The 24,004-nt window shown below is 43.3% G+C and overlaps 1 protein-coding gene across 1 annotated transcript; it reads right to left on the bottom strand.

Moving 5' to 3' along the window:
- Positions 1 to 1,157: 1,157 nt before the first annotated feature.
- LOC143416922 (butyrophilin-like protein 2) lies at positions 1,158 to 23,788 on the bottom strand. The gene is made up of 5 exons (XM_076882596.1): positions 23,517 to 23,788; positions 21,263 to 21,589; positions 19,274 to 19,606; positions 7,985 to 8,314; positions 1,158 to 1,739 (listed from the first exon to the last, which is right to left on the bottom strand). Exons 1-5 carry the CDS (start codon positions 23,578 to 23,580, stop codon positions 1,405 to 1,407), a joined length of 1,389 nt encoding a protein of 462 aa, XP_076738711.1. The 5' UTR covers positions 23,581 to 23,788; the 3' UTR covers positions 1,158 to 1,404.
- Positions 23,789 to 24,004: the final 216 nt, after the last annotated feature.

Raw genomic sequence — 24,004 nt, 5'->3', positions numbered from 1 at the left:
TAATCGATTGTATAATGATAGGATATCTGATCCTTAGTAGTCTGCAAAGACTCTGTGTGCGTTCCAGTAGGTTCTGGCATGCACACACATGTCCTAAGGTCACGAGAGAGGCCGTACCTTCTCTTTCTGATATATAATATGATATATAATATAATACTCTGTATCTGTTTAAGTATAAGAGCCCTTTGTTTAGGTGGTCCGTGGACTCCTGGCACTGGCTTTTTAAGGAGGCGTTCACAAGGTACTCTTTGTTCACATGTATGCCTGTTTAAGATGCCATATGTTAATGAGAATTTGCTCAACCTGAAGCTCCAACACAAAAACACTCGATGACTCTGAGATCAGAGCTCAGAAATTCATGTATGTTTGTAACACAGTTTGACTTTGTGTCAGTAAATCTCATGAACAGCCTGAAGATGAATAAACTGTAGTTCAGAGTCACTGACAGCACAGATGCTTTTGCAGTAGGACCGTCTCAGCTGTTCCAGCAATAGGTCTGTGCTAGACAGAGCTATAACAGTTTTTGCTGACTCATGTCACCTTCACACACATACAAAATTAAGAAAACAATTATTTTATAAATATCAACATATAAAGGAGGCAATGTTTGGTTTCTAAAGCAGAGCAGCACATGTGACTTTTGTCTTCTGTGTGTTCATCTGACCCAGCATTCAGTTTAGTGTTAATGTGTGAGTCTGTAGTTTTAGTGAATAAGACGGATCTTGAGTCTAAAGCTGAGTGTAAATGTGATGAGATGAAGTGTGAGGTTGTGAGAAAGTGTCTGACTGCATTCATAGATGTGTCCTTTCAGCTGCTCGCTCTGATCCAACCTTTGGTCTCTAAGAAGAGGCTTCAGGGAGATGTTTGCTACGTTGGACTGTAGGACCATCAGAAATGTGTGCAGTAACAAAACAGGCAGCACTGAAAGCAGCTCTAAGTGTTTGTGTTGTTCAATGATTTGTGCACAACAACAAAAATGGGACCTCTCATCCATCAGTCACCATGTGGACATTTTTCTGACACACTTTGAAGCTGATGGACGTTTTGTGTCTGCACTAAGTACGTTTTCAGCAGCTATGGCACCGGCAGGATTCACTTTCACAGACTCACAACCAGCAGCTTCACCCCTCCCCTCCCCCTCCAGCTGTAGGCTTTAACATTGAGTTTCCCCACACATGTTTACAGACGAGTTAGAGAGCAAGAGAAGAAGAGACGGATTCATAAATGTCTTTGTTTCTGCTCTAACCAAACAATGCTGCTCTACAACTCTAGACTACCAGCCACAAAGACAACAGCTGGAAACATCTGTCTACCTCTGACATCCACCAGCTCATCCATACAACAAACACACATCAACAACCAGGAAGCAGCTTCACCTCTGATCACACACACACTCAACTCTACTCACTCACCTGGAATGACAATTAGGCTGATGATGCTGAGTTCCCATGACTGTGTTCCTCCCATGAACACGAGACACTCATATATTTCAGTGTCATGAATCGTCAGATCCTTCAGAATCAAAGACACGTCTCCATCCTTCATCTGTCTGTCCTGCAGATCCACCCGGTTCTTAAAAGATGGATGCTGGTTGTCTGTTTCAAACTGACCATCCTGATACAAAAGCACATATTCTAAATCCAGGTCAGCTCTGCTCCATTTTACAGCTGTGTTGTTGTTTGGAGCTCGACATGTCAGATTGACATCCTGTCCAGACTCAGCTGTGATGAGTTTCTCATCTGAAAGAGGAAACAACACAGAGCAGAGAGGTTAGAAGTCAAAGTACACTTATGATAATAATGATTTACTTTAAATATTTTGTTTATTTCCACTAACATTAAAGTTTTTTGTCATTCTGCATTTAATTAATGATAACTTGTCAACATCCACAAGGTCAACAGCGAACCACTGAGGGTTACAGTGAATCAAAGGTCTTTGTCTCAGACCTGGGGCCCGTTCCTCGTACGTCGCTTACTACATCCAAGATCAAATGACACATCCAAGACCAAATCATCGCGCTAACCGTGAGCTCGCTAATCCGGTTCTCCGAACACACCTGCTGTTGATGATTAGTACAGCTGGATGAAGTAATGTGACATCACTGGGTGTCGTAAAAGGGGCTACGCATCTATAGTAGAAACATTGATCGGCAACCCTCTGATTGGTCGGCGAAAAGTGTCGAAGGAGCGCGCTCGGTATTTTTCGGCAGCAGAGCAAGAACTCTTGAGTGAGGGATTTCAGGAGTTTCAGAGTTCAATTAAAACGCAAGGGAACACTGCAAAGGCTGCAAAAGCAAGGAGAGAGGGCTGGCAGAAAGTTGCTGACTAATCAAACTCGTAAGTAATTTAATAATAACAATAATAATGGAGTGGATTTATATAGCGCTTTCCAAGGCACCCAAAGCGCTTTACAATGCCACTATTCAGTCACTCTCACATTCACACACTGGTGGAGGCAGCTACGGTTGTAGCCAGGCTGCCATATCGCGCCATCGGCCCCTCTGGCCAACACCAGTAGGTGGTAGGGTAGATTTATTATATTACACTATATTATCCAATATTATATTACATTATATTATATTGTCATATTATATCCCCTTTCACATTAGAGCCACAACAGGACCCACAAGAACATGGGAACAAGTAAAAGTGAAATACAGGAGTATTCTACAGAATGGTAATATTTATCACTTATATTGCTTTTCGTCTCTTGCAAAGAGACCCTGGAATAATCTGTTAGTTTGTTCATAACAGCAACCAAGAAAAGGGCAGAGCAAAAAAAACACAGGTGGTGGTCCTGCACCCCCTCGTCAACAAGTTGGTTAAGTGAATGATACCCTCACGGGAATATCGATATCTCTCTATGAGCACACTGTCGCGCTGAGCTAAAGGATCCTGTCTGTCCCGCAATATACGCTGAATTCTGAGGACTCTCCTTATCAATCTTGCACCTTCCTCAATGGGTGGCTCGTGTATACGGACAGGACATGGCTGCGACAGGCTTCCCAAATCCACCTTCGCTTTTATAGCCGTGGTCTCTCATCTTGATTACACGAAGTAATTTACAATTACTACTCTAAAATATGAATTACGTCTGTAATAATCACATACATGTAATAGAATGTTAATAGTACATTTCCCTTTTTTAGGAAATGACCTGTATGTATCTGTGTGACATCAATTAAAGGATCAAGTGCTGCATTATCTTTAGTTACATTGATAATATTTATTTATGGTGAAACAGTGGTGGAATATCGCTGTTGCTTTCGTATACATGAAGCGGACATACCTGCGTGGCCGCGATCTAATCCTGTTTACATAAAGTAAAACTGCTCCCGAGCAGGTTTACGGTTACGGCTCTGTTGCTATGACAGCAAGTCCCGGATGAGCTTCGGGGAACCGAACGATCCAAGATCACGCGAAATCGTCAACAATCTAATCCAGCTAACTTACTTAGCGAGGTACGAAGAACGGGCCCCTGGATTACAGGGACAAATGTTATGAAGTTTCTCTTCTGATGTCATGTGATAGTTGTCTGTCATACTGGATGTGATATAATCATTTGCTGCAAGGGAAAAATGTGTATTCCTCAAATGAGTGGGAGTGGTTCCTGGAGGTTGCTGGCTTTCTCTGGGTGATGTTTGCAAAGAAGGTGCTATAATCGCAACAATACGATAGAAACCAAATCAGTCACTAGTAGGTTTATTCTAACCAGTTAAGGAATACATATTATCCCCTTACAACTGGTGGTTGGCAGAAGATAACAGAGAGATCTCTAGGCCTGTGTGAACAGGCCCTTATTCACTTGATCATGCAGTGTCACCATGACGACCAAAATATCAGACAAGGTTGATGGTCATGAGTCTGCAAAACCTCATAAGTCAGCCCAGACTCCACCCAACCTTTTGTTGCCTTCTCAAACAGATATACACTGAGATTTTATGTACAGAGAAACATGAAACTAACTTAAGTAAACTTCTTATCTCAGAGAGAAACATCAATTAGTTTCTAACAGCTAAATCTCACCTGCAGAGACAAAGAGCAAAGTCGAACAGAGCAACACAGTTACAGCAAACATTGAAAGGATCATCCGGTTCTGCTAAGTTTAATCTTAGTTTGTTAAGAAACACAATTTTTACAGTTCAGCATCTCATCCATCACACATTCAGCGCTACAAAAATTATTTATCTTTTTTAAAACTACCATTTTCTAGCTGTTGTATTGCCAATAGTTGAATAGCAAGAATTAATATGTGTGCGAGCAGGTTACAATTTATGATAGCTGTTCACTGTTGTTGAAATGGGACATTCACTGACCTTAAATATCCCTCCATAAGAGTTTTCAGGGTTGTGAACATTAACTACTCCAGCTGTTAGCTGTCATAAATCTCCCCATGTACTTGTCTCCACCCACTTCACCTTGCATGCATTCCCTTCATCACCTCTGCTGTGCATTGTCTGTGTGTTGGACACCAGGTATTTAAGCCCACCTACCATCACTATCCTCTACTCCTTGCAAGTTCACATTTCCAACTGTCTCCTTCATGTTCTCTTTTGCTTCAACTGACTTTCATTCCTCTTCTCTCAAGAGCATGCCTCCACCTCTCCAGATTTTCCTCCACTTGCTCCCAACTGTCACTACAGATCAGAATGTCATCTGCAAACAACATAGTATATAGAGATTCTTGCCTGACCTCATCTAACACCCTGTACATCTGAAACAAGAACAAGCTCAGAGCAGATAACCAAAATAATCTCACTCCAAGGTTTCAACCCATCTGTCACTCTTCCCACAACCCTCACATACTTCTCTACCACTTCTGACTTGCTTGTGCAGTACCACAGTTCCTCTCTTGGCGCCCTATCATCTGATTTCTCTAGATCGAAAGACACAGTGAGGCCCCTTTTTGACCCTTTGAACTTTTCCATCAACACTCAAAACACCACATGTATAGTGTACTCTAAGTGTTTTCAGTATTGTGAACGTTAACCACTCCAGCTGTTAGTGAGGGGAGGTGCTGGGAGCCTGCCTGTCTGCAGAGGTGCGTGAATGATGTTTGCTACGTTGTACCATCAGAAATGTGTGCAGTAACAAAACAGGCAGCACTGAAAGCAGCTCTAAGTGTTTGTGTTGTTCAATGATTTGTGCACAACAACAACAATGGGACCTCTCTCATCCATCAGTCACCATGTGGACATTTTTCTGACACACTTCGAAGCTGATGGACGTTTTGTGTCTGCACCAAGTACGTTTTCTTTTTTTTTTTTTGTGTCCCGTTTGGATCTATAGCCATCAGAATTGTTGTCTTGAGGCCAAGAAAGATGCCAAGCGGATTTATTTTACCAAGTGGATCATCATGGCCTTGCCATATTGGTCCATTTGGTTGACCTTTATTGTAATTATGAATTTATTTTATTTTCAGTTGCAAACGGGACAGGCATAACTGTGGGATAGGACAGGGGGAAAGAATGAAAGAAAGAGGGGGAGAGAAAGAAAGAAAACCAAAGGGGAGAAGAGACGGTGAGAAGGGGGGGAAGAGAGAAAAAAAAAAAAAAAAACTCCTGGGTCACCTGTATGGAGAAAAAAAAAACAGAGGAGACAGCAAACAACAAAGAGCAACATAATAATAGAAAAAAAAGCACCATCACAATAAATTAGCTAGCCATAGATATCAATAGTTACTAAATAATAAACGATATTGTGCAACACGCAAGATAGACAGCGCACAGTGTGCTTTGAGGCAGCAGCCAAGAAAGCTGTAGTCCGCGTCTGTGAATACCCATGTGTACACCTGTGTGCATACCTGTGTGGATCAGCATGCTTGCATTCCAAAGGTTTCTCCATGTAATGATCTGCTAGGGAGTGTGGGGAGCCACAGCCCTGTCCTTTATGGTATCAAGCAGGTATGGAGGAGATCAAAAATCCAGACATCCAGAGGCCCCCAGAACACAAGAGACCAAGGAAGACCAACAGAGGGGCAGCTGCGCCACTGTCCCAGTAAGAGCTAAGGAGAGTCCCAGATGAGGGCTCATTCAGCAGCCGCGGAGCAGAAGCCAGGGGGAGTTGCAGTGACGCGCCCGTGAGCTCCGCCGGCAGCCAGCTGTGCCTGAGTGACCAAGCCCCAGGCCGAGAGGCCGGGGGCACCCCACCTCCGAAATGGCCCGAGCGAGCCCCAATAAGCGGCCGCCAAGGAGTGAGCCGGTGTGTACCCGGACACCCACCCCCAGATACAAAGAACCACTAACGCACCGACACCTGAAGGAGTCCACCACCGGCAGGGGAAGTGGTGGTGGGTGGAGATAGGCCTCCAAACCTTGGAAGGCCCGAGATGTCCCCAGAGAGGTGGCGTCTGATACCCAACCTGACATATAGACACAGACATACAGGCACACACAGACACAAACATCCATTCCCACCCTCATGCTCTCATGTGCACTTCACACTCAACCGACGTGGAGACAGACATAAAGAGACGCTGTACACACAATCACACTCCCCAAGCGTACTCTACAAACCGGGTCTAGGTACCCTTGCCTCTGGAGGGGGGAACCGCACCCAGACCCAGGTGGTGTTACCCTTTTCCCTGCGGTGGGGAGAGGCAGACCGCCCCGACTCCGCAGCAGCAGGGAGGCCCCACACCCCAGACCGCAGCCGGACGGCCAACTCCTCCTAGCCCCCCCGCTCCAGCAGGCCGCAGAGAACGGGGGTGAGAGAAGACTCCAAACCTCCCTCCACCCGCTCATAGTAGTGTTGATGCATGTGTGTTCTAAGGTGCAATTAAAACCCAGGAGGGCATGGAGGTACCTGCCAGAGAGCAGCAGGTAAGCGCATAGTCCCTCCTGTTAGCCCTCAATGTCTACGTGTATTTAAAATTGAGAGGTGGGCAACGATGCCAGGGGTGAGGTGTACACCCTGATGGTAATTTGGATTCCGTGTATCGTGCCCACCCCCAAGATCCTATATGTATGTGTAATGAGGGTGTGAGTAATGTGAATGTCTAAGTTGTGGGATAAAATTGAGGCAGAGGCAGCCAGAAGGGGACGGGGGGGGTAGCCTCCTCTGCACCCTGGTGACATACCCCTACTCCAAGGCCCTGCATGTGTGGGTGGTTGTGGTGGAGCGGGAGGAGGGAGGCAGCTGGAGATGGGGAGGGAAGGAAGGGAGGGGCAGGTGACCCCTCCCTGGGGCCAGCTCCCCCGCTGACCCCAGTACGCACTCCCTTACTCCGCGACCCGCCAGGGAAAAGGGGGCCCAGGCCCATCCAGACCGGGGCCCAGCGCAGCAGCGCCCCCCGGCCCCACAGAGCCCGGGACAGTCCACCCAACCCCACCACAGAGAAAACTGCACCCACCCCACCATCCACTCGTCTTCCAGACTACATGAGACAATAGACGCCCAGGCTGAGATCTTCCTCCACCTCTCCTGTATCTCCCCCTCGTGCAGAGAGTTCCTGAGGGGAGGAAAGCTTCTGCAAGGTGTGACAATCTCCCCCACCGGTTGAAGAGCCCCACAGGCGGCTCGACACACCGGCGGCACCCTGCGCCAGGGATGGGCCCCCATGCACCCACCCGCCCACAACCCCGGCAACACACAAACCAGGACCCAAGGCCCCGAGGCCCAACTAAGTACTAAGTACGTTTTCACCAGCTATGGCACCGGCAGGATTCACTTTCACAGACTCACAACCACCAGCTTCACCCCTCCCCTCCCCCTCCAGCTGTAGGCTTTAACATTGAGTTTCCCCACACATGTTTACAGACGAGTTAGAGAGCAAGAGAAGAAGAGACGGATTCATAAATGTCTTTGTTTCTGCTCTAACCAAACAATGCTGCTCTACAACTCTAGACCACCAGCCACAAAGACAACAGCTGGAAACATCTGTCTACCTCTGACATCCACCAGCTCATCCATACAACAAACAAACATCAACAACCAGGAAGCAGCTTCACCTCTGATCACACACACACTCAACTCTACTCACTCACCTGGAATGACAATCAGGTCGATGTTGTGCTTGCATGACTGTGTTCCACCTATCAAGACACAGCACTCATATATTCCATCATCAGCAGTCGTCACATCCCTCAGAATCAAAGACACGTCTCCATCCTTCATCTGTCTGTCCTGCAGATCCACCCGGTTCTTAAAAGATGGATGCTGGTTGTTTGAATCAAACTGACCATCCTGATACAAAAGCACATATTCTGACTCCAGGTCAGCTCTGCCCCACTCTACACTTGTGATGTTGTTGTTTGGAGCTCGACATGTCAGAGTGACGTTCTTCTGTCCAAATTCAGCTATGATGACTTCCTCACCTGAAAGAGGAAAAAACATAGAGCTGAGAGGTTAAATGAATCAAAGTGTAACTATGACTATAATTATTTTACTTTAAATATTTAGTTTATTTCCCTTGACATTTAAGTTTTTAGTCATTTTGGATTTAAGTATTTAATTGTTCTGGGTAATTAGACCGAGTGTGTTCAGTTTTTTTGTGTTTTGGGGATTTGTTTGTGTTGAATGATTTAGTTTCCTTTAATTTTGTATTGAGTTTAGTTGTTTCCCTGTCACTGAGTTATTAATAATAATAATAATAATAATAATGGATTGGATTTATATAGCACTTTTCTAGGCACCCAAAGTGCTTTACAATGCCACTATTCATTCACGCTCACATTCACACACTGGTGGAGGCAGCTACAGTTGTAGTCACAGCTGCCCTGGGGCAGACTGACAGAAGCGAGGCTGCCATATCGCGCCATCGGCCCTCTGGCCAACACCAGTAGGTGGTAGGGTAGAGTGTCTTGCCCAAGGACACAACGACCAGGACAGAGAGCCCGGGGATCGAACCGGCGACCTTCCGGTTACAGATACGCTTCCCAACCCCCTCAGCCACGGTCGCCCAAATTGGTCATTTCTGGTTCATGTTCTCTTTTTAGTTAGGTCCCTTTTGTGTCTTTGTCTTTGTGTCTCCTTTGGCAACCTGTCTTGTCATCTGTGTTCATGTTTCTGTACATATCGCTCCCTCACCCTCTGTGCGTCTTAGTTGGGTCCTTCTCCCGCTCTCTCTGTGTGTCTCATTTCCCTTAACTGTTTCTGTGTTTCCCTCTTTTCCACCCTTTGTCACATTACAGCCACAAACATGAATCAATTTCATTGGAATTCCACGTGAAAGACCAACACAAAGTGGTGTACACGTCAAAAGTGGAATGAAAATCATACATGATTCCAAACATTTTTTACAAATAAATACCTGCAAAGTGGGGTGTGCGTAATTATTCAGCCCCCTTTGGTCTGAGTGCAGTCAGTTGCCCATAGACGTTGCCTGATGGGTGCTAATGATTAAATACAGTGCACCTGTGTGTAATCTAATGTCAGCACAAATACAGCTGCTCTGTGACGGTCTCAGAGGTTGTCTAAGAGAATATTGGGAGCAACAACACCATGAGTTCCAAAGAACACACCAGACAGGTCAGGGATAAAGTTAAAGAAATTTAAAGAAGACTTAGATTACAAAAAGATTTCCCAAGCCTTGAACATCCCACGGAGCACTGTTCAAGCGATCATTCAGAAATGGAAGGAGTATGGCACAACTGTAAACCTACCAAGACAAGGCCGTCCACCTAAACTCACAGGCCGAACAAGGAGAGCACTGATCAGAAATGCAGCCAAGAGGCCCATGGTGACTCTGGACGAGCTGCAGAGATCTACAGCTCAGGTGGGGGAATCTGTCCATAGGACAACTATTAGTCGTGCACTGCACAAAGTTGGCCTGTATGGAAGAATGGCAAGAAGAAAGCTATTGTTAAAAGAAAACCAGAAGAAGTCCTGTTTGCAGTTTGCCACAAGCCATGTGGGGGACACAGCAAACATGTGGAAGAAGCTGCTCTGGTCAGATGAGACCAAAATGGAACTTTTTGGCCAAAGTGCAAAACGCTATCAGTGGCGGAAAACTAACCCTGCACATCACTCTGAACACACCATACCCACTGTCAAATATGGTGGTGGCAGCATCATGCTCTGGGGGTGCTTCTCTTCAGCAGGTACAGGGAAGCTGGTCAGAGTTGATGGGAAGATGGATGGAGCCAAATACAGCGCAATCTTGGAAGAAAACCTCTTGGAGTCTGCAAAAGACTTGAGACTGGTGACAAGAAGTGGGCTACTTGAACAAGAAGGCATCGGTGGGCAAGAGACGAAAACAGGGCGTTGTTGGAATGCTACTACGCAAGTAACCCTGGCGGAAGGGGTTACACGAATAGGATGAGGGACCTATGGATTCTTCGATACCCAACATCCACAATGACGGCGAAACAACTAGTAGCTCAGTGTTCCAACATTCGAAAGAAGGGACTGCTCTCACAGCTAGAGATTGACAAGGTACAACATAAATGCTACGGCAAGGGGGATTGTACTACAGACGTCAGTGATTCTCCCAGCTCCTGTGAACCTGTGATTTGTGATTGGTGAGTGACTTCCCTTTCTTCTGCTACAGACTTTCCTCCCCGGACCTGTGACCTCCCTGCTGTGTGAACGTGTGTGAGTTTGGGCAAGAAGACATGAGCGAGTGTGAGAGAGCTTCCCCGTGATTCCCTGGAGTTTGGATTTCCCTTCACTGTATATATCGTGCACTGGTGCTGTAAATAAACTGTTTTTGGAGACGTCTAAGTGCTCTGCGCCTGAGTTACTACTACCAGACTTTTTATTCATATTTGAAATAAGCTTAAGTGACTTAAAAAATTGACAAAATTCAAGAAGATGGTGAACAGAGGAGAGGTATTTTTCCACTTACATGAATGAATGAAATACTTACACAGCACCATTACAAAATTGATAAATGGACTGATTCTTGTACAGCGCTTTTCTACTCTCCCAGAGTACTCAAAGTGCTGTATACAACATGCCTCATTCACCCATTCACACCCACTCATACAAGCACTTCTAAACTCAAGTGCAACTAATAAACTTTCACACTCCGATGAACCCATCAGAAGGCTTTTGGGGGTTAGTATCTTGCTCAAGGATATTTGGCATGCAGACTGGGGGAGCCAGGAATTGAACCACTAATCTTCCAAGCAGTAGCTGATCTGCTCTACCACCTGAGCCACAGCCACCCTAATAAAATCTGAGATTTCAGAATCTAGATTGTCCATAAAGTAAAGAACATCCTTAGATGTGAAGGAAGGTACATTGGAGGTTCTGAGTGAAACCCAACAGTGTATTTCAAACCTGAAAGCATTAACATACTGACAATTGAAAAATAGATGCTTTAATGTTTCTGGATTGGAAGAACAGAAAACACAAAGTCAGAGTCAGACTCAAAATTAAACCTTTTAGACAGGAATTCTCCAGCTGGATAAATGTCAGATATAATTCTGAATTTTGTTTCTTTCCTTTTAGGTGTGAGTGGGTAGGTAAAAAGGTAAATGTTTTTTTGTTTTTTTTGACATGTTATCAAGGTCTGTCTGAAAAACCTTGATTGAGTCTAATACTACTTGTTAGATCTAACAAGATCTCATTTTCACTGCACTAACAAATCTGGGACCAAAACCCCCAGCCTCCAGAGCTTTAAATAAAAAATTATGCTCCAAGGTATCAAAAGCTTTAAAGAAATCAAGAATTAAAAAAGGGTCTTCCTTCTCAATCCATTCAGCCCTTGAGTGAATGGAGGCACCTTTTGCTTTGTCTATATAAAGCTCATTTAGTTTGTACTGCAGCTGGTTTAGTTCTATAGAATTTTCCTCCATCAGATGTGATAAATTACACAATGTACTTATTTTTGAGATGAGCCTTTTTCTGTCTCCTTATATTAGCCATTGATTTTCCTTCTTCAATGGCAATTTTTCTGACGTTAAACTTCAACCATTCCCATTGACTAGTAGAAGAAAAATCCTTCATTGCTTTTACCTCTCCTGTTAAGGATTAAATTTTCATACAAGAAAAGATGAGCTTTTTAAGAGGTTACAGTTAAACTGCCAGTGAGAATTCTTCGGTTCTGATGATCTATTATCCGGGAAGATTGTTGGTTCTCAGAGCATGTGCTGACGTGCTGACGAACTGACCGGAATCTTCACTAAAATCTTCAAACTTTCCTTGTCATCAAACACCGTCCCGCCCTGCCTCAAAACCTCCACCATCATCCCCATTGCCAAGAAGACAGCTGTGGCCAGCCCAAATGACTACAGGCCTGTTGCACTTATGCCTGTAGTGATGAAGTGCTTTGAGAGACTGGTCTGTCAGCACAACAGGGCCGGTCTGCCTCCCACTCTGGACCCCCACCAATTTGCCTACAGGACAAATCGATCCACCGAGGACGCTATCACCATAGCGCTCCACACTGCGCTGAGTCACCTGGAGCACCGAGGAAGCTATGTGAGAATGCTCTTCCTGGACTTTAGCTCAGCATTCAATCATATCATCCTGGGATCCTGGTCCAGAAACTGTCTCACCTGGGACTCTCCACCCCCATCTGTCTCTGGATCAAGGACTTCCTGACAAATAGACCACAGTCTGTCAGACTCGGCCCCCACCGGTCCAGCACCATCACACACAGCACCGGGTCTCCACAAAGAGGTTCATGAGGTTTCTGGGCGTGCAGATCTCTGATGATCTCTCCTGGACTGCAAATACCACGGCGGTGGTAAAAAAAAAAAAGGCCCAGCAGCGTCTCCACTTTCTGAGAGTGCTCAGGAGGAACAACCTGGAGGAGAGGCTGCTGGTGACATTTTACAGAGCCACCATAGAGAGCATTCTAACGTACGGCATAACAACATGGTATGCAGGGTGCTCAGCTGCAGACAGGAAAGTACTGCAGAGGGTCATCAACACAGCCCAGAAGATCACTGGCTGCTCTCTGCCCAGCCTGGAGGTCATTGCATACTCTCGGTTCCTCAGCAGAGCTGGCAATATCATCAAGGACCACTCTCACCCCAGCAACCAACTGTTTGAACTATTACCGTCAGGCCGACGGTACAGGTCACATAAAACCAGGACAAACAGATTCAGGGATAGCTTCTTTCCCAGAGCTATCACCGTAGTAAATAAGCACAAAAACAATTGAACCTGCTTAGCTATACCATACCGTCACTGCCATTATATTATGCTGCTATTCATACTGTCATTATATTAATGCTGCTATCCTGTATATATCGTACTTACTATTGTTTGAGTTCTTACGATTGTTTTTTGTACTTTTTATATTTTACATTTATATGTAAACTGCAAACTGCATTTCGTTGCCCTGTACCTGTGCATGTGCAATGACAATAAAGTTGAATTCTATTCTATTCTATTCTTATATTTATTACTGAATCTTGCACCAAGGGAGTGGCACTCCAATTTCGTTGTACTCTGTACAATGACGATAAAGGCTATTCTATTCTATTGAAAGTATTATGGCACAATGGTTAGTAACAGGGGAATTAAGAATCTTACAGTTGGATAATAGGGGGAAAAGACTACCAGTTATTACGCAATAATCTAGTCTTGAGCATTGAGAGCGCTCAGAATTACTCCAGGTATAATGCAGTATTTCTGGGTTTAACTTGTGCCAAATATCAATTAGGTTGAGGGTGTAGGAGAAATCCATTATTACTTGGTTAAAATGATGAGAGTTATACTTAGTTGGAAATCTATCCTGTTTTTCATCTGGTACCATATTAAAGTCACCTACAACAACGACCTTTTCAATTGAATAAATGATCTTCCATTCTTCTATCATTATGTTCAAATCAGAAATTAATTTCCGGTTTTTAGCTCTATTGTTGAATCCATAGACATTTACTAAAATGTATTTAGTATCATCCAACTCTATGTTGACCATTAACCAATGGACCTTCTCTATCACCTTTATGATCAATAACTCTTCCGTGAAAATGATGTAGAAAAATAGCCACTCCTGCTGAATGAGAGGTACCATGAGATAAAAAAAAAATGTCACCGCTACCCCACTGCTTTCTCCAAAACATATGATCATCTTTACTACTGTGTGTCTCTTGAAATAAAAAACAATTAGTGTTAGGCTGTTCCTTGCAAAAAAGAAAAAACGCTTTACGCTTTATGTTACTTCTTAAACCTCGAACATTTAAAGAAAATATTATATATTTTTTATGTAACAATTAAAGAAAGAACCATTGAATTTGGGAATGCTTTAATAACTAGAGTAGGGCAATGGAACGTTTTACCTCCTATTAACTATTAGACTATTAAACAAATTTAAGGACCATTGAGTGTAACCGGTGTGATTCTGCATTGTGTCTGATAAAAAAGGTAAAAGAAAGAAAGACCTCCAAATAAATAATTTGCCCACTCCAGCTCCTAGACCAAATACAAACAGTGGGAAAGAGGGTTAGCTCAACCCACCACAACTTCCAAGCTAGCAAGGAGTATATATTCATGCTAGCATTTATGGTGCCTAAAACACATTTATGATACACACATACTACACACTTATAACATCTAACAAAAACAGGCTTAATAATGACAATAATTGAACTAAAATCGCAATCAGAAACATCCAGGTGGCTAAATATGCATTATATGTGTGTTTTAAAGTGTTGGAAAGAAATTACACCCACCTCTCCCACAGGGCAATTGTAGAAAAGGGGAGAGGCAAAAGGGGTACACTGTGTTTATAGGATTGCACCAAAGAAGAAGAAGAAAAGAATGAGGAGGGGCTCTAACTGATAATGAACATAACTACAGGCTTGGAGGTCCTAAAAGTCAGGTATAAAAGGAACAGTTTGGGGGTTTAGAACACATTTTATAACAATGTGATTTATGACCCTGTTACATGAGCAAGTTACTGGCTTAAATTTAGTTGAACAGTTATACCTTCTTCTCTAGGTCATTACAAAGTTCTTTCATTCTTTGATTTGACGACCATCAATGACAGCATATCCGTCCTTCAGGAAAGCCTTGAGCCCTCTGCTTCTTGCTTCCTCCACCCTTGACCACAGACGTTTGCAGGCTTTGCTGTATTCCTTACAAAAGTCATCTCTAAACAGAATCTTCATCTCCTTGCAGAATTTCGCATCCTTGGACATCTTCCACACTACGTCTCGAAAAGTTCTCATGGCAAACTAGACAGTCAGCCTGGGTTTGTCGCCAACTCATCCCTTCTGACCCAGCCGATGCACGATCCATGGTGATGTAAAAATGCTCGGCATTCGCAGGAATTAACTTGGTCAGAATTCTGATTATTTCTTCTCGTGTTCTCCCCCTCCTTTTCGGGAATGCCAGTAAGCAGCAAAGACCATCTCCGTTTATATCTTGCATGTTCCAGACACATTTCACGAAGAGCCTCATTCTCTTTTTTCAGCGTGGCCATCTGCATTTTAATACGTTTCACATCTTCCACCACAGTTTTAACAGCTTCCGTATCAGCATCCACCGACTCCTTTACTTTTCTTACACAGTCTGTGTTTTCTCGCAACTGGAACTAATAACTCTTTAAATGTTCACTTTGGGTGTCGAATTTTCATAACAGTTTTTGGATAGTGTTGAGGAGAAATGTGTTTGAGACTTCGTTTTCCATCTGCGATTCGTTAGCCTTCATTTCTTTAGGATTTGTACTTTTAACCGGTGTGTGGAGACGATCAGCTTGCAGTCTGTCTTGTGATAGGTCGTGCTGCTGCTCCATCCATTCAATATCTTCTTCATCGCACACCTGTGGAAGAGCCACTACGTGGTAGCCATGATCTTTGTTAATGTTAGACATTTCGCCGCTCCATTTGTAGGCCGATTACGTCACAGCGATGCGACAATGGCTGTCCAAATTCGTAGTCTTCTCCGAATGCAGCCGACAAATGTGTTCTCCTTTTCTCCAAATTTGAAGGATGGCTCAGGTTTATCCTTCGTGGCCCACCATATCCCAGAATTCATGGTGCGGCCCAGCCAATACCAGTTTTCAACAATGGCGGCCACTACTTAGTTTTAATATTACTCTTATTAATCTTTCTGGGTCACAAAATAAACGTTTAACATATTTTCAGGTGAGTTTAAACTTCAAATAACTGCTCGGTTTATCAAGATATCACATATTTGCAAAAGTTCTCCGACATTTTTGGAGACGTCTGTTATCCACCAGCTCGATAGCCTGCCGGGAGCTCAAGGGGCAGTAGAGCCACCGATAATAGCAAACTCCCAGCACATCATTTTCAGATCACTGCGGTCTTTCACTACTCAGGTTAAACGTAATATGTAAGTCACTTAGATAACCTAAAAATGTTATTGTTTGGCTTTTATCAGTGTTTTGTTTGTGAGTAAATCGGTTTGGCTGAGATTAAAGTTATTAGATTAGATTAGATAAAATAAAACAAAATGTTATTAATCCCCAGGGTGGTTTTCACACAGCTGAATAAATGTCAAACAGAAAACTGATTAGACAGAAGTGTGAGATGGTCGAGAATTTACTCCAGTGTCCTGTTATATTGGAGATAGCAAGGAGCAGACAGCTGAGTTTATTAAACTACACAAATCTGAAGGCTAGACCGTCCAATTTCACAGACGTTTACTTCCGGCCTACCCGACCTTCTGAGGACCCGGCCCACGTAGACCGCGAAGGCCGGGTCCTCAATAATATACTCAGCTCCTTGCTATCTCCAATATCGTTAGCTTCATAGCATAAGTGCCTAAGTCATTGGACTAAGTCAATGACTTAGGCACTTATGCTATGAAGCTAACGATATAACAGGACACTGGTGTAAATTCTTCTAGTTTTGTGTTCATATATTTGTTGATCTGACTCAGAACAGTCAGTGCCTTACCAATCATTAACATCACTGAATGTCACTAATGTGAGTTGTCAAACGTTGCTTAATTACTCATCACTGATCACTCATCTGTTAATATTTTTGACTTTGTTTTGGAAAGGTGGAAAATAACCAAAATCTTGTCACAATTGGGTGAACTGGGTGGAGTAATTGCAACATTTTATTTTATAGAGTAAGTTTAGTAAGTAAGTAAGTAGGCTTGTTTTGGTTGAGTAGATTTTATTTAGTGTTGTCAATTTAAATCAACATGTTAGTTAGATCAACATTTTGATATTCAGTTAATACAACACCATTCCTGTGATTTGCATTTAATTAGCCAAAGCTTGACCGATGTACTTAAAATTTATTGTTCAAATTAAGTGTATCATACATTTTATATTTCACTAACCCAGTTATGTGGAACCGGTTGACGTAACTGGGTGGAGTAAATGCAACATTTTATTTCTTAGAGTGCTCTGGATGGCATTACCTTGGCCTCCAGTAACGCTGTGAAGAACCTTGGAGTCATTTTTGAGCAGGACATGTCCTTCAACGCACATATTAAACAAATATGTAAGACTGCGTTCTTCCATTTGCACAACATCTCTAAAATTAGAAATATCCTGTCTCAGAGTGACGCTGAAAAACTATTTCATGCATTTATTACTTCCAAGCTGGACTACTGTAATTCATTATTATCAGGATGTCCTAAAAACTCGCTGAAAAGCCTTCAGCTAATCCAAAATGCTGCAGCAAGAGTCCTGACAGGGACTAGAAAGAGAGAGCATATTTCTCCTGTTTTAGCTTCCCTTCATTGGCTTCCTGTTAAATCCAGAATTGAATTCAAAATCCTGCTCCTCACATACAAGGTCTTAAATAATTAGGCCCCATCTTATCTTAATGACCTTGTAGTACCATATCACCCTATTAGAGCGCTTCGCTCTCGCTCTGCAGGCCTACTTGTTGTTCCTAGAGTATTTAAAAGTAGAATGGGAGGGAGAGCCTTCAGTTTTCAGGCCTCTCTTCTGTGGAACCAGCTTCCAGTTTGGATTCGGGAGACAGACACTATCTCTACTTTCAAGATTAGGCTTAAAACTTTCCTTTTTGCTAGTTAGGGCTGGACCAGGTGACCCTGAATCCTCCCTTAGTTATGCTGCAATAGATGTAGGCTGCCAGGGATTCCCATGATGCATTGAGTTTTTCTTTTCCAGTCACCTTTCTCACTCACTATGTGTTAATAGACCTCTCTGCATTAAATCATATCTGTTATTAACCTCTGTCTCTCTTCCACAGCATGTCTTTTATCCTGTCTTCCTTCTCTCACCCCAACCGGTCGCAGCAGATGGCCCCGCCCCTCCCTGAGCCTGGTTCTGCCGGAGGTTTCTTCCTGTTAAAAGGGAGTTTTTCCTTCCCACTGTCGCCAAAGTGCTTGCTCATAGGGGGCCATATAATTGTTGGGTTTTTCTCTATATGTATTATTGTAGAGTCTACCTTACAATATAAAGCGCCTTGAGGCGACTGTTGCTGTGATTTGGCGCTATATAAATAAAATTGAATTGAATTGAATATGATAGAAACCAAATCAGTCACAAGGAGGTTTATTCTAACCAGTTAAGGAATAGACATTATCCCCTCACAACTGGTGGTTGGCAGAAGATAACAGAGAGATCTCTAGGCCTGTGTGAACAGGCCCTTATTCACTTGATCATGCAGTGTCACCATGACGACCAAAATATCAGACAAGGTTGATGGTCATGAGTCTGCAAAACCTCATAAGTCAGCCCAGACTCCACCCAACCTTCTGTTGCCTTCTCAAACAGATATACACTGAGATTTTATGTACAGAGAAACATGAAACTAACTTAAGTAAACTTCTTATCTCAGAGAGAAACATCAATTAGTTTCTAACAGCTAAATCTCACCTGCAGAGACAAAGAGCAAAGTCGAACAGAGCAACACAGTTACAGCAAACATTGAAAGGATCATCCGGTTCTGCTAAGTTTAATCTTAGTTTAAATAAACTTTGTTAGTTTGTTAGTAATGTCTGAAGTTCAGGTTTCACAATACCAAAAATCAAACCTGATAACATTTTTGAGACCACAGGATTTTTTTCTTAATCCTGCAACAGCGAACAACAGTGAATGCGAAGAAGTCATTTTTCCCAATTATTTGTTGAATTTGTCATAATACGATGTTAATTTTTTATTATTGATTTTTATCTGAATATCAGATTTTTTTCAAGTCACCTAGTGACTCTGATGGTATTTTCAGTCAATCACAAAGAACCCTGAGTTTAAAGCTGTCAAGTTAGAGAGCAAGAGAAGAAGAGACTGATTCATAAATGTCTTTGTTTCTGCTCTAACCAAACAATGCTGCTCTACAACTCTAGACTACCAGCCACAAAGACAACAGCTGGAGAAACATCTGTCTACCTCTGACATCCACCAGCTCATCCATACAACAAACAAACATCAACAACCAGGAAGCAGCTTCACCTCTGATCACACACACTCAACTCTACTCACTCACCTGGAGGAACAACTCTCAAATTGATGCTGCTGCTGAGCATCCATGAGTGTGCTCCTTCTATGAAAAAATGACACTTGTATATTCCACTATCAGCAGCTGTGACATCCTTCAGAATCAAAGACATGTCTCCATCCTTCATCTGTCTGTCCTGCAGATCCACCCGGTTCTTAAAAGATGGATGCTGGTGTGTTGAATTAAACTGACCATCCTGATACAAAAGCACATATTCTGACTCCAGGTCAGCTCTGCCCCACTCTACACCTGTGATGTTGTTTGGAGCTCGACATGTCAGAGTGACGTTCTGTCCAGACTCAGCTGTGATGATCTTTGGGTCTGAAAGAGGAAACAACACAGAGCAGAGAGGTTAAAGGTCAAAGTACAATTATGATCAGAATGATTGACTTTAAATATTTTGTTTATTTCCTTTGACATTTTAGTTTTTTGGTCACTCAAAATGAAAATCCTCAGCTCCTCCTGCCATGTTATTAGAGCCACTATCTTAAATCATATGTCATTGCAGGTCTGAGTGTGGTCATGTAAATATTCCCTTTCAGTTTTGCAGCTATCTTTCTGTCATAAATCTCCCCATGTACTTGTCTCCACCCACTTCACCTTGCATGCATTCCCTTCATCACCTCTGCTGTGCATTGTCTGTGTGTTGGACACCAGGTATTTAAGCCCACCTACCATCACTATCCTCTACTCCTTGCAAGTTCACATTTCCAACTGTCTCCTTCATGTTCTCTTTTGCTTCAACTGACTTTCATTCCTCTTCTCTCAAGAGCATGCCTCCACCTCTCCAGATTTTCCTCCACTTGCTCCCAACTGTCACTACAGATCAGAATGTCATCTGCAAACAACATAGTATATAGAGATTCTTGCCTGACCTCATCTAACACCCTGTACATCTGAAACAAGAACAAGCTCAGAGCAGATAACCAAAATAATCTCACTCCAAGGTTTCAACCCATCTGTCACTCTTCCCACAACCCTCACATACTTCTCTACCACTTCTGACTTGCTTGTGCAGTACCACAGTTCCTCTCTTTGCGCCCTATCATCTGATTTCTCTAGATCGAAAGACACAGTGAGGCCCCTTTTTGACCCTTTGAACTTTTCCATCAACACTCAAAACGCCACATGTATAGTGTACTCTAAGTGTTTTCAGTATTGTGAACGTTAACCACTCCAGCTGTTAGTGAGGGGAGGTGCTGGGAGCCTGCCTGTCTGCAGAGGTGCGTGAAGTTGAGTATCAGCCAGAGGAGACAAACAGTTACACGTATCCATACTGTTACAGATGAGCATTAAATTCAATATTGATTTTTAGTGATGATTTAAACCTGATTATTGATGTTTCTTTCATTCACAGATGTGTCCTTTCAGCTGCTCGCTCTGATCCAACCTTTGGTCTCTAAGGAAGAGGCTTCAGGGAGATGTTTGCTACGTTGGACTGTAGGACCATCAGAAATGTGTGCAGTAACAAAACAGGCAGCACTGAAAGCAGCTCTAAGTGTTTGTGTTGTTCAATGATTTGTGCACAACAACAACAATGGGACCTCTCTCATCCATCAGTCACCACGTGGACATTTTTCTGACACACTTTGAAGCTGATGGACGTTTTGTGTCTGCACTAAGTACGTTTTCAGCAGCTATGGCACCGGCAGGATTCACTTTCACAGACTCACAACCACCAGCTTCACCCCTCCCCTCCCCCTCCAGCTGTAGGCTTTAACATTGAGTTTCCCCACACATGTTTACAGACGAGTTAGAGAGCAAGAGAAGAAGAGACGGATTCATAAATGTCTTTGTTTCTGCTCTAACCAAACAATGCTGCTCTACAACTCTAGACTACCAGCCACAAAGACAACAGCTGGAGAAACATCTGTCTACCTCTGACATCCACCAGCTCATCCATACAACAAACAAACATCAACAACCAGGAAGCAGCTTCACCTCTGATCACACACACACTCAACTCTACTCACTCACCTGGAAAAACAGTCAGGCTGATGTTGAGGATGGATTTCAATGTTTCTCTTATGTAAACACGACACTCGTATGTTCCAGTGTCATGAGTCGTCACATCCTTCAGAATCAAAGACACGTCTCCATCCTTCATCTGTCTGTCTTGCAGATCCACCCGGTTCTTAAAAGATGGATGCTGGTACTCTGGAACAAACCGCCCATCTCGGTAAACAAGAGAAAATTCTGACACCATGTCAGCTCTGCCCCACTCCACAGTTGTGATGTTGTTGTTTGGAGCTCGACATGTCAGAGTGACGTCCTGTCCAGACTCAGCTGTGATGATCTTCTGGTCTGAAAGAGAAAACAACACAGAGCAGAGAGGTTAAAGGACCTCATTGCTAACATTATCATATCCACGAGGTCACCAGCACGGCTGGACAGGTAATCTTGAGTATTTTGTCTTTTCCCTGATTACAGTCACTGGATTGGACAATCAAATATATATATATATATGCACCGATTGTGCAAGTTCCCCCACTTAAAATGATGACAGAGGTCAGTAATTTGCACCAGAGGTACACTTCAACTGTGAGAGACAGAAAGTGAAAAAACAATCCATGAATTCACATGGTAGGATTTGTAAAGAATTTATCCGTAAATTAGGGTGGAAAATAAGTATTTGGTCACCTCAAACATGGAAAATCTCTGGCTCTCACAGACCTGTAACGTCTTCTGTAAGAAGCTTTTCTGTCCCCCACTCGTTACCTGTATGAATGGCACCTGTTTGAACTCATCATCTGTATAAAAGACACCTGTCCACAGCCTCAAACAGTCAGACTCCAAACTCTGCCATGGCCAAGACCAAAGAGCTTTCGAAGGACACCAGGAAAAGTATTGTAGACCTGCACCAGACTGGGAAGAGTGAATCTACAATAGGCAAGCAGCTTGGTGTGAAAAAATCAACTGTGGGAGCAATCATCAGAAAATGGAAGACATACAAGACCACTGATAATCTCCCACGATCTGGGGCTCCACGCAAGATCTCTTCTCGTGGGGTCAAAATGATCATGAGAACGGTGAGCAAAGATCCCAGAACCACACAGGGGGACCTGGTGAATGACCTGCAGAGAGCTGGGACCAAAGTAACAAAGGTCACCATCAGTAACACACTACAACGGCAGGGAACCAAATCCCGCAGTGCCAGACGTGTTCCGCTGCTGAAGCCAGTGCATGTCCAGGCCCGTCTGAAGTTTGCCAGAGAGCACATGGATGATACAGCAGAGGATTGGGAGAATGTCATGTGGTCAGATGAAACCAAAGTAGAACTTTTTGGTATAAACTCAACTCGTCGTGTTTGGAGGAAGAAGAATACTGAGTTGCATCCCAAGAACACCATACCTACTGTGAAGCATGGGGGTGGAAACATCATGCTATGGGGCTGTTTTTCTGCCAAGGGGACAGGACGACTGATCCGTGTTAAGGACAGAATGAATGGGGCCATGTATCGTGAGATTTTGAGCCAAAACCTCCTTCCATCAGTGAGAACTTTGAAGATGAAACGAGGCTGGGTCTTCCAACATGACAATGATCCAAAACACACCGCCCGGGCAACAAAGGAGTGGCTCCGTAAGAAGCATTTGAAAGTCCTGGAGTGGCCTAGCCAGTCTCCAGACCTCAACCCCATAGAAAATCTGTGGCGGGAGTTGAAAGTCCGTGTTGCTCGGCGACAGCCCCAAAACATCACTGCTCTCGAGAAGATCTGCATGGAGGAATGGGCCAAAATACCAGCTACTGTGTGTGCAAACCTGGTAAAGACCTATAGTAAATGTTTGACCTCTGTTATTGCCAACAAAGGTTATGTTACAAAGTATTGAGTTGTATTTTTGTTATTGACCAAATACTTATTTTCCACCCTGATTTACCAATAAATTCTTTACAAATCCTACCATGTGAATTCATGGATTTTTTTTTTTTCACATTCTGTCTCTCACAGTTGAAGTGTACCTCTGGTGCAAATTACTGACCTCTGTCATCATTTTAGGTGGGGGAACTTGCACAATCGGTGGCTGACTAAATACTTTTTTGCCCCACTGTGTGTGTGTGTGTGTGTACGGTCACAGATGGTAATCTCAAACCCTCACACACACAAACTGAGTCAACATGAAAATAATTCTTAGTGGATTATTATTATTATTAACATGTAAACTAGGCTGCTGGTGTGTATTAGTCTTAATGCCAAAAAGAAAATATCATTTAGTTTTTAACAGTCAAATCTCACCTGCAGAGACAAACACGAAGACGAAAATTTGAGTCCACCAGAGTAACACCGATACAACAGACATTTCCGTGTTTTCTAGGTCTGCTCATCCGAAGTTTGGATTGTTGTCAATTTCTTATGATGTTGGTATTTCTTTTCGGTAGCAAGTTCAAACCACTCGATAAAAATGTACGGTTTAAATAAAGTAGAAATTAGATCTAAGGTCTAATTTTCAGTCGCTCGTTCAAACTCGAAAGATTCAGTTGAGGAAGTGACTTCAGAGCGAGGGTTGGGTGGTTGGCTCAGAGTCGAATGGAGAATGAGGTGTGGCTAAAAACAGAGATATGTACTACGAAGCCAGATTAATGTTTTAGCGCGCGGTGCCGAGCATAATGTTAACAATAACAATTCTGTGACCGGTCTTTCTGTCTTTCCTTTACCTGGAAAACACAAATGAACACATCAGCTGGTTTGGACAAAGTCGGTTTCAGTTGAAAATCGTCTGTAAA

This window comes from Maylandia zebra, linkage group LG3, assembly GCF_041146795.1.
Source record: "Maylandia zebra isolate NMK-2024a linkage group LG3, Mzebra_GT3a, whole genome shotgun sequence".
In the NCBI taxonomy this organism is placed as follows: Eukaryota; Metazoa; Chordata; class Actinopteri; order Cichliformes; family Cichlidae; genus Maylandia; species Maylandia zebra.
This window is presented reverse-complemented; position numbering and strand designations above follow the sequence as displayed.

Coding starts and splice junctions, on each gene's coding strand:
- LOC143416922 (XM_076882596.1), bottom strand. CDS start 23,580: ATGTCTGTTGTATCGGTGTTACTCTGGTGGACTCAAATTTTCGTCTTC. Junction 21,590..23,516: donor CTTCGTGTTTGTCTCTGCAG/GTGAGATTTGAC, acceptor TTTCTCTTTCAG/ACCAGAAGATCATCACAGCT. Junction 8,315..19,273: donor TTTGAGAGTTGTTCCTCCAG/GTGAGTGAGTAG, acceptor TTCCTCTTTCAG/GTGAGGAAGTCATCATAGCT.